This window comes from Onychomys torridus, chromosome 4, assembly GCF_903995425.1.
Source record: "Onychomys torridus chromosome 4, mOncTor1.1, whole genome shotgun sequence".
NCBI classification, from domain to species: domain Eukaryota; kingdom Metazoa; phylum Chordata; class Mammalia; order Rodentia; family Cricetidae; genus Onychomys; species Onychomys torridus.
Genome location: NC_050446.1, coordinates 62,229,313 through 62,244,897, shown reverse-complemented (window position 1 = coordinate 62,244,897; position 15,585 = coordinate 62,229,313). Strand labels below are relative to the sequence as shown.

The following is a 15,585-nucleotide window of genomic DNA, read 5'->3' as shown; positions in this document are numbered from 1 at the left end:
GTGGTTCAACATATGAAAGTCCGTCAATGTAAAACACCATATAAACAAACTCAAAGAAAAAAACCACATGATCATCTCACTAGACACAGAAAAGGCATTTGACAAAATCCAACATCCCTTCATGATAAAGGTCTTGGAGCAATCAGGAATACAGGGAACCTACCTAAACATAATAAAGGCAATTTACAACAAGTCCACAGCCAACATCAAATTAAATGGAGAGAATCACAAAGCAATACCACTAAAACCAGGAACAAGGCAAGGATGCCCCCTCTCCCCATACTTATTCAATATAGTACTTGAAGTTCTAGCCAGAGCAATAAGAAAACATGAGGAGATTAAGGGGATACAAATTGGAAAGGAAAAAGTCAAGCTTACCCTATTTGCAGATGACATGATACTATACATGAGTGTCCCCAAAAATTCAACCAAGGAACTGATACAGCTTATGAAAACCTTCAGCAACATATCAGGATACAAAATTATCACAAAAAAAAATTACTAGCCCTTCTATATACAATAGACAAACAGACTGAGAAGGAAATCAGAGATACATCACCCTTTACAATAGCCACAAGTGATATAAAATAACTTGGAGTAACTCTAACTAAGCAAGTGAAGGACCTATATGACAAGAAATCTAAGTCCCTGAAAAAAAGAAATTGAAGAAGATGTCAGAAAATGAAAAGATCTCCCATGCTCATGGATAGGCAGGATTAACATAGTAAAAATGGTGAGCTTATCAAAAGCAATCTACAGATTCAATGCAATACCCATCAAAATACCAACACAATTCTTCACAGACCTGAAAAGAATAATACTCAACATCATGTGGAAAATCAAAAAGCCCAGGATAGCCGAAAGAATCTTGTACAATAAAACAGCCTCTGGAGACATCACAATCCCTGACCTCAAGCTCTGCTATAGAGATACCGTAATAAAAACAGCTTGGTATTGGCACAAAAACCAACATGTGGACCAATGGAATCAAATTGAAGACCCTGACATTAATCTGCACACCTGTGAACATATAATTTTTGACAAAGGAGCCAAAAATGTACAATGGAAAAAAGAAAGCATCTTCAACAAATGGTGCTGGCATAACTGGATTTCAATGTGTAGAAGGCTGCAAATAGATCCATATCTGTCACTGTGCACAAAACTTAAGTCCAGGTGGATCAAAAACTTCAACATATATCCAGTTTTTCTGAATCTGATAGAAGAGAAAGTAGGAAGTAGTCTTGAATGCATTGGCAGAGGAGAACACTTTCTAAATATAACACCAGTAGCACAGACACTGAGAGAAACAATCAATGGGACCTCTTGAAACTGAGAAGCTTTTGTAGAGCAAAGGACATGGTCAACAAGACAAAGCAACAGCCTACAGAATGGGAAAAGGTCTTCACCAACCCCACATCTGACAGAAGGCTGATATCCAGAATATATAAAGAACTCAAGAAATTAGACAACAAAATGCCCAACAGTCTAATTAAGAAATGGGCTATAGAACTAAACAGAGAATTCTCAACAGAGGAAGCTCAAATGACTGAAAGACATTTACGGAATTCCTCAACATCCCTAATTATCTGGGAAATGCAAGTCAAAACAACTCTGAGATAGCAACTTATACCTGTCAGAATGGCTAAGATCAAAAACACAGAAGACAGCTTATGCTGGAGAGGATGTAGAGCAAGGGGAACTTTCCTCTACTGCTGGTGGGAATGCAAGCTTGTACAGCCACTTTTGAAATAAATATGGCGCTTCCTTAGAAAATTGGGAATCCATCACCCCCTAGATCCAGGTATACCACTCTTGGGCATATACCCAAAGAATGCTCAATCATACCACTAGGGCATTTGCTCAGGTATGTTCATATCAGCATTGTTTGTAATAGCCAGAACCTGGAAACAACCTAGATGACCTTCAACTGAAGAATGGATAAAGAAAATATGGTACATATACACAATGGAGTACTACTCAGCAGAGAAAAACAATGATATCATGAGGTTTGCAGGCAAATGGATGGATCTAGAAAAAATCATCCTGAGTGAGGTAACCCAGACTCAGAAGGACAAACATGGTATGTACTCACTCATAGTAGGATAGTAGATGTAAAACAAAGATGACTAGACTGCTACATAACTCCAGGGAGGCTACCTAGAAAACGGGACCCTAGAAAAGACCCAGGGATCACCCAATGACAGAGAAATGGATGAGATCTACATGGACAAACTGGATGTGAGTGGGGGTACTGAAGGGCAAGGTTCGAGGGAAAGAGAGCTTAGGGGAGCAGGAGATCCCAGCTGGATCAAGAACAGAAAGGGAGAACAAGGAATAACAGACCATGATAAATGAAGACCACATGAGAACAGGAATAGGCAGAGTTCTAGAGAGATCCACAGAAATTCACAATGATACATCCTCTGTAGACTACTGGCAATGGTCGAGAGACAGTCTGATCTCACCTAGTCTGGTGATCAGATGGCCAAACATCCTAACAGTCATGCTTGTACTCTCATCTAATAACTGATGGAAGTGGATGCAGAGATCCTCAGCCAGGCCCCAGGTGGAGCTCCAGGCGTCCAAATGTTGAGAAAGTGGAGGGACTGTAAGAGTGTGAACTGTTGAGACCAAGATTGGAAAAGCACAGGGACAAATAGCCAAACTAATAGAAACATGTGAATTATGAACCAAAGGCTGTGGAGCCCCCAGCTGGATCAGGCCTCTGGATAAATGAGACAATTGAATAGCTTGAACTGTTTGGGAGGCATCTAGACTGTAGGACCTGGACCTATCCTTAGTGCATGAGCTGGCTGTTTGGAACCTTGGGCTTACACAGGGACACTTTGCTCAGCCTGGAAGGAGGGGACTGGTGCTGCCTGTACTGAATCCACCAGGTTGAAGTGAATCCCCAGGGGAGTCTTGGCCCCTGGAGGAGATGGGAATGGAGGGGAGGGGCTGGGAGGAAGGTGGGGGCACCCATGGCTGATGTGTAAAATTAAAACCCAAATATAATAAATAAAAAAGAAGAAAAACATGCCAATTTTCAGTAAAAGAAAAAATAATGAAATCACACAAAAAAGAAAATAACCAACCTATGTCTGGTTATCTCACGTTCCTTATAACCTCATGAACTCAATACCCCAACTCTCCAATGACCCAAAACAGGCAGATCATCCCTACCCTGATGTTATATATTTGTGTTTTAATTTTATATATTAGCCATCAGTTCCCCAGTCCTCCCCCCTCCCACTCCTATCATCCCTTTCCCCTCAGCCCCTCCCCCTATTCCAATCTCCTCCAGAGCAAAGACTCTCTTGAAGATTCAGCTCAACCTGGTAGATTCAGTAAAGGCAGGTCCAGTCCCCTCCTTCCAGGCTGAGAAAAGTATCCCCACATAAGCCCCAGTTTCCATACAGCCAGCTCATGCACTAAGGACAGGTCCTGGCACCACTGCCTGGGTACCTCCTAAACAGTTCAAGCTATTCAGTTGTCTCACTTATCTAGAGGCCCTGGTCCAGTTGGGGGCTCCACAGCTTTTGGTTCATGGTTCATGTGTTTTTGTAGTTGGAGAGCTTCTCTCCAGGTGCCACAAAGCCCTGTTAGTCCAACAACCCATTTGTAAAATAAACACACAGACATTTACATTATTTAAACTGCTTGGCCATTAGCTCAGGCCTATCATTGTCTAGCTCTTACTCTTATATTTAGCCCATTTCTATTAATCTATACTTTGATACGTGGCTTGTGGCTTACTAGTACCTTACATCTTTCTTGTCATGGTGGCGGCTGGCAGTATCTCTCTGCCCCAGCATTCCACCTTCCAGAATTCTCTTGTTTCTTGTCCCACCTATAATTCCTGCCTGGCCACTGGCCAATCAGCACTTTATTTATTTTAACCAATCAGAGCAACACATTTGACATACAGTACATCCCACAGCATGTTTCCATTAGTTTGGCTATTTGTCCCTCTGCTTTTTCCAATCTTTGTCTCAACAATTCACACTTGTACAATCCCTCCTCTTTCCTTGAGCTCCTGGAGCTCCACCTGGGGCCTGGCTGAGGATCTTTGCATCTACTTCCATCAGTTATTGGATGAGAGTTCTAGCATGGTCTAGTTTGGTCCACAGAGCAAGATCCAGAACAGGCACCAAGACTACACAGATAATCCCTGTCTCAAAAAACAAACCAAAAAAAAAAGTTGTTTTGATATTTTGAGTAATATTTTTTATTTGTTTTATGACTTCAATTGATGAGTTTGGAATCAAAGTAATCATTCTGTAGTGTTCTTTAGTGTAGAATAATTAACTATTGTTTAAAAAAATATAAAATCATTCATCATTTCTGAAATGCTCTATACCTTCAAGCATGCCATCATTCTTAGGGTATAATTTTATCTTGTTCTCTTTAGGACAAGTTAGTTAGAAACTCAGTTTTATATAAATAAAGACAATATCTTTATATGGAATCTTGAATAGGAAATAAAGAATACTCTGAAATTATTTCAATATTTTCCAATTTCAATATGGTAGATTTATTTTAAAAGTATAATTAGAAGGTATAAAGTACAAGAGGAAATTTTCAAAAAAAAAAAAAAAGAGGTGGCTACTAGAAGTATATGCTGTTACAAAAGTAGAAAGTCTGAAATAGCCTTATCCTACAAGGATACTATGCTATCAGAGATACTAACTAATTAGCACTTTCCTAAACCAAAATTTTCTGACAGAAATTTCCCTTTATCACCTGCTTCACAGCATTGATGACATCCTTATTCCTTAGGCTATAGATCAAGGGGTTCAGCAATGGGCTCAAAAAGGTGTAAAAAACAGCAATTACTTTGGACTCCTCTACAGACTTCTCTGATGGAGGCTTTAAATACATGCAGAAAAGGGTTCCATAAAATATGGTGACTGTTGTCAGATGGGAACCACACGTGGAAAAGGCTTTTTGTCTTCCTTCAGCAGAACGGATCCTCAAGATGGCTGCAAAAATGCAAAAGTAGGACATAAGAATGATAAGGAGAGAGCTTATAAGAGTAAAGCCAGCTACCACAAACATGGCCATCTTTTTGACATGAGTGTCAGAGCAAGCCAGCATGATGAGAGGAGGGTCTGCACAGTAGAAGTGGTTGATTTCATGAGAGCCACAGAAAGACAAATGGAAAGTGAGCAGAGTCTGAGAGAGCCCATTCAGGAAGCCAAAAATGTAAGGGAATGTGACTAGAGAGACACAGACATTCTTGGACATCCTGGTATTGTAATGCAGAGGGCTGCAAATGGCCACATAGCGGTCCAGCGCCATTGAAGCAAGGATATAAAACTCAGTAATCACCAGAGCAATGAAGAGAAGACACTGGGTGAAGCATCCAGCATAGGAGATTGTCTTCTGGTCAGAGATGAGACCATGCAGCATGTTGGGAGTAACATTGGAAGAATAGCAAATGTCTACAAAGGAGAGGTGCCCAAGGAAGAAGTACATGGGCGTCTGCAGGTGGGAATTGGTCCTGATCAGCATAATCATGCACAGATTTCCTGCCAGTGTGATGACAAAGATGAGCAGAAACACCACAAAGAGGATCTTCCCCAACACTGGGCTGTCTGTGAGTCCCACAAGAATGAAATCCATCCTGGCAGTGTGGTTTAGGGAGGTCATTTTCTTACACCTTTTAAGTTGAAAGTGACAAGAAATGTGAGCCATGCCTTCTCATTTAATGACGAACTGTGCATTCATCGATTATTTGTTGATCTGCAGCACAATTCCTTTTCTCATCAAATGCTTCCAAATGCTTACATTTCATACCCAACCTTTATTTTTATTTTTTTTTTGGTAAGCTGTTTCTGTTGTTTTTCTTTTCGTTGTGTCCCTCCTAATCACACAGCAGACAAGCAGACAAACACAACTGAGGTCTCACTGTTTTTCCTCTTTTCTCTCAGAATTGTATGCAAATATTTTCATTTACATATGTACACAAGTATACCTATGTTCTTACTAATATCCATGTAGAATAAATTTCCATATTTTTTAAAAATATTTTGTGTGCAAAATATTCTTATATTCTAACCCATTCATAAGATCATTTGTTAGGGAAAACACAGTTTCTTAAATGTGGTATCAATGCCAGTGTGATCTATCACCTAGGATTTCTATGTGTTTCTAATATATGATAAAATTTTATCAATACTTCACTTTAAAACCATTCTTTACTTCCTCCTCACACATACGTCATAGTTCACATATAATAATGGATTCTTTAGAGTCACTAAAATATGTTGACATATGAATAAAATGGTCAAGGGCTACTGACAATATATTTCTGCATAATGATAGATAACAATCCATACACAAATACACGAATATATTTTAGTTATTAAATACAAAATTTAACCTACCTGTAAATATTGACTTACTACACATCATACAAAGTAGGAATACTTATAATGTATTTCCTTGGAATAATCCCCTAAGTGTCTAAAATCAGTCTTATGGGTCCAATTTAAATGTTCTTTGATTCTCAAGAGAATAATCTTAATTTAATGTCGTGTGGAGTTGTTTTCACCTAGTAAGCCAAAACCTCCCCTTAACTTGTGTAAACAACCTAACTCCCTCTCTCATGCACATGATTTGTGTGTATGTGTGTTATTTTTACCTTGTAATTTCAATAATAAAAGACAAGTAAATATAGTTAGATGACGTTTTGTATATTTAGTATACAAAAGTAAAAGAGACTCCACCTGGAGTCTCTCATGTTTTTCTGTTAGCACTAATAAGAAATTGTTCAATGGGGTTGAGGGATAAAGTATAATAAGTGATAGTTTTGAGGACAGATCACTGAAACAATAAAGTACAAATACAAGTATTTACTTGTTCCTCATTTCTTGAATTTCATTGAACTCCACAATTTAATTTTTTGTTTTTCCAAAGTAATGCTATCTATACAAATTTACAAAAGTAAATTTTGCTCCCTCATAGTCAAACAAATCAAAATATCCACTGAATATTTAGTTTTAAGGTGACAATAAAAAGAAAGTTAATGATTTGCAAATTATATTTCTTCTCTGTTATATATATATACACACACACACACAAATGGGTTGGGGATTTAGCTCAGTGGTAGAGCGCTTGCCTAGCAAGCACAAGGCCCTGGGTTCGATCCTCAGCTCAAAACTACAACAACAAAAATGATGTGTTTCATTTTGCCAGGCGGTTGTGGCTCACGCCTTTAATCCCAGCACTCGGGAGGCAGAGCCAGGTGGATCTCTGTGAGTTTGAAACCAGCCTGGGCTACCAAGTGAGTTCCAGGAAAGGCACAAAGCTACACAGAGAAACCCTGTCTCAAAAAAACAAAAACAAAAATAGTGTCATCAATGTTCTGGCAGAAAGCAAACACTTTCTTATTTGATTCAATGACTGCTTCATAAGATGGTTACTGCTTACTAGACCAGTAACCCATGACTGACTAATATATAAACTTAAGGCATAACCTGATATTGTTTCTCTGCTAAATGAACATATTGTTAAACTTTTCACTAAGTTCTTATCATTATACTCATATATTAGTAGACATCTCAATCCTTATCAGAGAAGCTTCTTTTTGTAGTAGATGGAGATTAATAGAGACTCTTAACTGGTCAACATTTGTGAATAAGAAACTAAAGAGCTACTATATATGAAATGTGTATATCATATTCCCTCCCTTCAAGGCTCAGGGATGACTGGAGAACAAGGGGATGAAAAATTGTAAGAGTCAGAGGTACTGGGAATCTGCAGCAAAATATGTTTTGTTGGACATACCATGACTGTTACAGAGATTAAGTCCCAGTGGCTTTGTCTGTATCCCCCAAATCTGCAAAAGTTTAAGCTAGCCATACTTATTTTATGAAAGGCTAGAAATATCACAAAACAAAGATACTGTATCTTTGGCTTATTTTTAATTAAAGGAGAATAAGTATAATTCCAATTTTATTGTGGATCATGTCAAAGCTAAGGAAATAAAGTATACAAAATAACCATGAATAATTCATTTTCTACTACAAGATTGTGTCTATGATGATCTGAAAACATACATATTATAACTCTTTGTTCCTTATTGAAGTAAAAAAGGAAATCTTGGCTAATTGTTAAAACTAGACATCAAAAGGGTTTAGAAGACTGTGAAAGGTTGTCTGGATGACATAAATTGTCATCAGTTATTGAAAGCTGCTGGTAGCAAAAGGCCATGGGAGTATACAGCAGGTGACAACTAGGGCTCAGAAGGTAAACCTATCAGACCAAGGGTTATGGTGGAGGAAATCACCAAGCAAGGTGTTCTGGAATTATTGTCAATTGAATGAATTGGCACTTTCTTGTTGTAAACTTCTTATGCAATAACAGTTATAGCATCTTCCCATTACTGTGCATTTTCATAAAATATATAAATATAATCTCATAATTACATCTCTATCTTATGGGCACATATATTTGTGGGTAGTCAGAAAGATGGCTTTTCATTTAGCTATATAATTTGGATATATAGAAAATATAGTAGGATCTGCTTCATAGCCAGATCCGTTGTCCTGCAAGACTGTAGACACTTAAAGGTTTCTTTTTCCTTTTGTTCAGACTAACACATAAAATAATAATCTCCCCTTAGTCTAACACAAACTGCACACACTTAGCTCATTTTTACCTCAGAGCAAGTTCAAACTAGACTAAAGACCTCGTCTATAGATGATCAGTTTAAAACTTTACAATTATGAGCAAGGTCAGAGTCTTGGGTGTCTCACCAAGGCTACTAACAAAAAACACCCTAAGAAAGGCTTGTCAACTCTTCTCTTGGCAAATCTGCTGAATACAAAGCCTGTCTCAGAGTTTGTCATACTGGACACTGCACCCCCTCACTCCAGTCCTGACCTTGGAACCTTATGTCACCATGGTAATGACTCTGTTCCCTATCTTCTATTCTAGGAATGTGCTATGACCTTGAGTGTTTTGAAACTTTTCTCAAGAATGCAAGGAGTCTCCTGTTAGAAAAGTGAGAAGTCAAGCAAGAGAGGAGCTAAGGATGAAAGCTGAAAAGAGGCTGTAGACTCAGAGAAAGAACAAAGACAGAACAACAAAGAGATCAGAGAACTGACTTAGAACAATCAAGTAAATGGACTGAAAAAGCATGGTGTGCAGGGATTCAACTGATATCCTTAAGATTAGAATTGTAGCCATTTGGATGCACATTCCTTGCACTCTGGGAAGATATAAATTAGGGCAGGACCTCAATAGTTTATGATAATCAGTACTCCCTAAATTTATTTTCAGAGATACAGTAATAACATTTGGATCATACAGCATAGCAATGTTTTTTTTTTCATGGTCTGAAGTAGTTGATATAATTGAAAGAAGCAAGCATGAGACATTTCTTTGGTTTAAATCACCACAGTATCTACTTCAGTGTGGTATATTATTGTAAATATTAGTTGTCACATTACACCAGCATTGATTTTCTCCTATCCTAATGAAAAGCATATGCATATAACTAATTTAATGAATGTTTAATAACAACTTCATACCTTTCTAGAATAAATAGAAGTAAAACATTGAAATCCGTATTCTGTCTTCAACATGCTTTGAATAATTAAAAAAGTTCCAAATATTTCCATGTTGTTTCTGATGTTCACATTCTATAATATCCAGTAAGAATTTTTGTATTATACATTGTGTTCTTGAGACAAATATGAAATAATGAGGTTGATAATGCTAATGCATGTTTAATAAATTAGTCAAATGTACCTATCATGGATGAAATATTTATTTACCATATATCAGATGTTTTGACAACTCAAAATGCACAGTGAATTTTCATGTATGACATTGACCATACTGAAAAAAATTGTTTGGGTAAGATTTCTGATTCTGCTAGACAGTGCACAACTTTTACTTACAATATGTATTTTATCAGATGGGTACAGTAGACATCTTTTTGACATGGAAAAGATTAAGAAGTATCTGCAATTTTTAACACATCAACTTTAATACATAGAAGCAATTTAAGAAATCAGAGAGCAAATTTAAAAATATGTGCTATCCTGCATAAAATAAGAATGCATAGCATTATAGAACATGTTTCTGTAAGACTTTTTTCACTGCCTCTTTCACATCTTTATTTTTTAAACTGTAGATAAGAGGGTTAAGCATGGGAATCACTACTGTGTAAAATACAGAGTCAATCTTGTCCTGCTCCATCGAGTAGCTAGTAGTAGGTCGCAAGTACATAAAGAGAATTGAACCAAAGAAGATGGTGACAGCCATGAGGTGGGAGGCACAAGTGGAGAAGGCTTTGTGTCTTCCTTCTGCAGAAGGCATCCTCAATATGGCAATGAGGATGCACAGATAAGAAATGAGAACAATCAGAACACAACTGAGAACAGTAAAACTGGAAAAAATCATGATCACAATGCCATTGATATGAATATCAGAACAAGAGAGTTTGAGCAAGGGTGGGGTGTCACAATAGAAATGATTGATCTTATTAGAGCCACAAAAGGACAATCTGAAAGTCATCCCTGCGTGGATGGCTGCATTGCCAAAGCCTGCTAGGAACGAAGTAATCACCAACATAAAACAAATTCTCCCAGACATGAGAACTGGGTACAGCAGGGGACTCCAAATGGCTGCATAGCGGTCATATGCCATCATGGCTAGCAGGAAGCATTCAGTTCCCAAGAAGGAGCCAAAGAAGAAGAACTGGGAGGCACACCCATTGAAAGAAATGCTCTTATCCTCAGTCACGAGGTTCACCAGCATCTTAGGAGTGACAGTAGAAGAGGAAGAAGCATCAACAAAGGAAAGACTGCTGAGAAAGAAGTACATAGGTGTGTGCAGACAACGGTCAATCTTAATCAGTGCCATCATGCCCAAATTGCCCACCATAGTCATCATGTAGATCACCAGAAATAACACAAAGAGGATGCCTTGCAGATCTGGATTGTCTGAGAGCCCCAAGAGGATGAATTCTGTCACTTCTGTCTCATTTTTGCCTTGGACTCCTTTCACGGTTCTGACCATCTGTGCTGGAACATAGAAGAAAGTGGAGCATTGCATTGATTTAGATGAATGCATTGTACAGACATAACTATATATATTAAAACATACAAATACTAAAAGAATAGTGAAAATTGAGGAGATCAATAAAAAAAAAACGAATGCATCTGATATCAGGTTAAGAATAGCGTGTCTGAATATTGTGTGCAAACTCCTAAGGACCTTGAAACAAGTGCTTTATTACCTGTTAACTGTGATCACATTTCCTATCATTTATTGGTTAATTACAATATGTCCTTAATAGGTATTTGTGCTTATCATTTATTATAAATAAATTGGTATTTTTCTGGAGAAATAAGTCACAATTTTTGAACCACAGAGTATTCCTTCACATTGCTATGGAAGAAATAAAAATAATAAAAGTTGACAAAAAATAATCAACAATGAAAAAAATAGCAATTAGTTGAATTTGTGAAGGAGGGAATTGACTATGAGTTGCTACAGCCAAGGAAAGAAATTTGGAATATTCTGATAGAGCCAATAGGGTTCATTATCACCCTAATTTTAGAGAGTTAGCAACTATAAAAAGATTTGTCTCTTCAATATTTAGAATTTTTAATATTTGGAGAATCAGTTTGTAAAATTGACAGGAAAATCTTGATCAAAGAGGCAAGACATTCCAGAGCAATGCAAACTTATAACTGAGAATCACAGAATCATAACTACCCTACCATAGTTTGAAAATGTATAGCTTTCTTGAAATAAAGTATTTTGCATGTTTTTCTCTTAATGAATAATCAGCTATAAAAAGATAGGTATGTTAACCTCATTTTCATATTATAGAACATTATGTACCAAATGTTCACTTGTTATCAGATTAGAATATACAGTTTTACATTTTAGCTATAATCCAAAAACAAGTTTAATGATCATATGAATAATAATAATAATAATAATAATAATAATATTAATATGATGATGATGGTGGTGGTGGTGGTGGTGATGAATAAGTACAAAACACTAGAGATAGCATAAGGAGTTTTCTAGCACCACACTGGGTCAATATAATAAAAATGGATTGTAGTTTAAGTGGAAAAATCAGTCTACTCTTGCAAATAGCAAGAGAGGGATATAGTACCAACAGTAAAAATTAAAACCCAGAATATATGTTCAGTCTATTCATTCCAAGTAAAATGTAGATAGCAGTAACTTTCAGTAGGTTGGTTCAATTATAATCAAACCCTCATATTGTTAAATAGTAAAAGAAAAAATGTACTTGAATAAGTGTAAATACATGCCTTAAAAATAGTAAACAAAGCACTGAATTCCACATCACTCAAAGGAGATGGATGATTCCAAAATTAGAACATGCTATGCTCTATTCTATCTAGTTTTTAATTGAATAAAAAATTTAAAAACTAATAAAACTTTCATTGCACCTGCAGTCTGATAAGAGTCTCCCCACAAACCAGTGGTGGAGAATTAGCAGATACTGTCAAAAGACTATGCATGATATCATCTTCATATGCTGGGGCTAAGGAAGTATGGACACTCACTAGCCAGTGACACATCCTAAGGCAAACATAGACTTTGTGATGTAACAAAATTTTCCCATCTTCAACATCATATTGCACTATATCTATGGGTCCCTAACACAGATGAATACCTTAGATCCTCTTTTGTGAAATGGTAGTTGTCTGTTAACATCAATAATAACTTCAGAAACAAGGAAAAGAACAATGGGTATTATTAACAAAATGCTCCCTCTGAGAGTATAGATATAATAAAACAAATGAAATAATAAAATGCCTTAGATGTGGTAAACATACAAAAATAATAATTAGTAGAAAAAACTCACATGCATTATGTATAAAATTTTAATGACATCCTGTGCTTCACATGGTTAAGTGTTCACTGTGTTGCTTTGTTTTTATTTCTGTTTTTATTGTTTATATTTCTTTTAGGTTCCATGGGGTTAACCAGTGTTATCTCCTTTTGACAGAGAAGAAATGTAACTTATGAATCATCAACTCACTGAGAATAACCAAGCTAGTCCAATGTAATCTACATTTAAAGTCAAAGTCTCATTCTGTTAACATTTATGCTCATTCAAAAATGTCAACAACTGATGTGAACAGTTGTATAAAGAACAGCCATAGTTAATTGTCTGAGCTTCTTTAACTCTCTAGAAAATATTTAGTTACATCAAAAGTTAACATGTTATTTAACAAGGGCATGTGATTGCTGAAAATACTAAAATACTTCATTAGAATTCTCAATAATGAATAATGTTACCCATACACAGAATGAGTTGCATCTCATAGTATGAGCAGCCAGCTTCCAACTCTGTTATTAAATAAATTAGCTTTTCTGTTTCCATGCAATCCCCATCTTCATGCTATTGAAATTTCTCAAGCTGCTATCCCAAGGATGATGGTTTCTAGTTTAAATTTCCATGAGTTTTTTGAAATAACTGTGTGATTTCATTAGCTCTCTCTCATAATCAAAAATGCTCCAAATTACTCTCGACATAGTGGCACATTCAGGAGGCAGAAGCAGGCAGATCTTTGAGTTTGAGGCCAGCCTCGTCCACATAGAGGATATTCTAGGACAACCCTGGTTATGTAGGGAGACTCTTCATCTCAAAAATTATTCTAAATCATAGCATTTATACTTTATTTCTCTCCTGACAATCTGAAATGTTTTAGTAATGAAAATGAGTATAGCATTTATATTAACCAATGATGTTTGGACTTTGTCAGTGAGTGACTGAGCAAATTCATAACATTGTGAATTTTCTTCAGGTCAGGTGACACAGCCATATCTGAATGGAATAGCAGAAGTCATAAAGCCAGCATAGCTGCTTGACAAAGATCCAGCAAAGCTGAGCTGCATAATGGCAACTTTGATTATCATCTCCACCTGTTGCATACTTGAGGGAGTTTTACTATTTGTACAATTTGACGATATTGGATTGATGGATAATTTCTTATGAATCATTTATGCCTTCTCCCAGGAATGCTGCTTCTAAGCTTCCTTAGGAAGTTCTGAACATACTATACCCCTCCCCCGGCTTTTAGGGAGATATCCTTATCTACTTGAAGGTCTTTCATATGCCTTGGAGGTTGCAACACACAAGAAAGCCAGAGGTTTCTTCATGAGGCTAGGAGACATTCTTGAAACATCTGTCCCTGTACTTACACAGAAACAAGATATTAAAAATGAAGTAAACTTAAAAAGGTCAACAAGATTCAGTAGGATAGATGAGTTGACCATAGTTCAGATTACAAGCCTCTTCCCACTGTATACTTAGACAATTATGTTACATATACCTCTGCCCTGCACAGATACATATTGATGAGAAAAGTATGGAGTGGGAAGATGACAAAATTATGAGATGTCAGGACCTCCTTCTCTTAGAAAAGTTAGCTCATGCAGAGCCACTACAATGTCATATGACCAAGAAACAACAGAATGCCAGGATTAGACATATAGACAAATTCTATAAAGATATAAATGTGAACATTGTATTAGCCAGAATTTGAATAATAACTGCAGCAGCATTAGCATGATAATTTTTCCTAGGCACTCTGACTATTAAAGTTAATAAGACATTGCTTGGAACATGGCAAAATACCCAAGATGGCTTGAAGATTTTGTTTTGGTCTAGCATCCTTGAAGCAACCAAAGCTACCTTCCTGAGAACAGGCTGTCATATGCCTCTAGATGCTTAAAAGTTGGGTTATGGTTAATGAGTAAGAATGATAACTGTTAATTAGTAATATCAAACTTGAGGGAAAATAATTGGAAGTGACAATTCTGTTCTTTCATAGTTTATTAATGATGACTAAAAGATGAGCAAAAGGAAGTGAAACACATGTCCAAAAACAAAAATAATATTATCTATGTTTTGGGACATCATGAGTGTATCTCTGCTTACTAAATTCTGTATGAATAAAGAAGCATTCTTGCTACTAGTCAGTCAGGCTGCAAGATTCTCCCAACTATCATGACCTGGCTCACTTCCTTCCCTTGGTGACACCTTACATCCTCTGCAGTATCCATCTGATGGCTCTGGTAGTCAGGAAGTTAAAAAACTACAATTATTTACATTGTTTCATTAACTTTTTCAATTCCTTGACTGCAATTAGATCTGTCTGTTTTTTCCTTTTTCTTGCACAAATTCCTATACACAACAACTCAGAGGGAAAAAATGTCCTTCATTTTAGGGAAGGCATGCTCTTTGATTGTAAAAAATAATATTTCAGATAGACTTAAGAGACTGTTTAGTATGAGGATAGGAAAACATAAATTTTTTTCTCTGCACTCAACAGCCAATTGATTCTGTCCTTTACTTATCATGTCAGGATACAGTACCTTTCAAACCGCAGTGTCACTAATACAGTTGCTAAATGGTGCACAATTATGACCAGTTAGAGTCTTCGGACACACTGGACCACTCTTATTTACTTTAAGTAGGATATCCTTCACATTCTTTCATCTCTAAAGGCTGAACCTCCTATGTTTCCTCTTGTAATCTACTGCTTTTCCCCTCTGAAATTAAGATAATCTCAA

General features: G+C 36.7%; 2 protein-coding genes across 2 annotated transcripts; both read right to left on the bottom strand.

Moving 5' to 3' along the window:
* Positions 1 to 4,704: 4,704 nt before the first annotated feature.
* On the bottom strand, positions 4,705 to 5,652 carry LOC118582965 (olfactory receptor 5M10-like). The gene has a single exon (XM_036186147.1). It carries the CDS (start codon positions 5,650 to 5,652, stop codon positions 4,705 to 4,707), a length of 948 nt encoding a protein of 315 aa, XP_036042040.1.
* Positions 5,653 to 10,080: 4,428 nt separating this feature from the next.
* Positions 10,081 to 11,034, bottom strand: LOC118581236 (olfactory receptor 1020-like). The gene has a single exon (XM_036183267.1). The coding sequence runs from the start codon at positions 11,032 to 11,034 to the stop codon at positions 10,081 to 10,083; it is 954 nt and encodes a 317-aa protein (XP_036039160.1).
* Between the last annotated feature and the right edge of the window lie 4,551 nt (positions 11,035 to 15,585).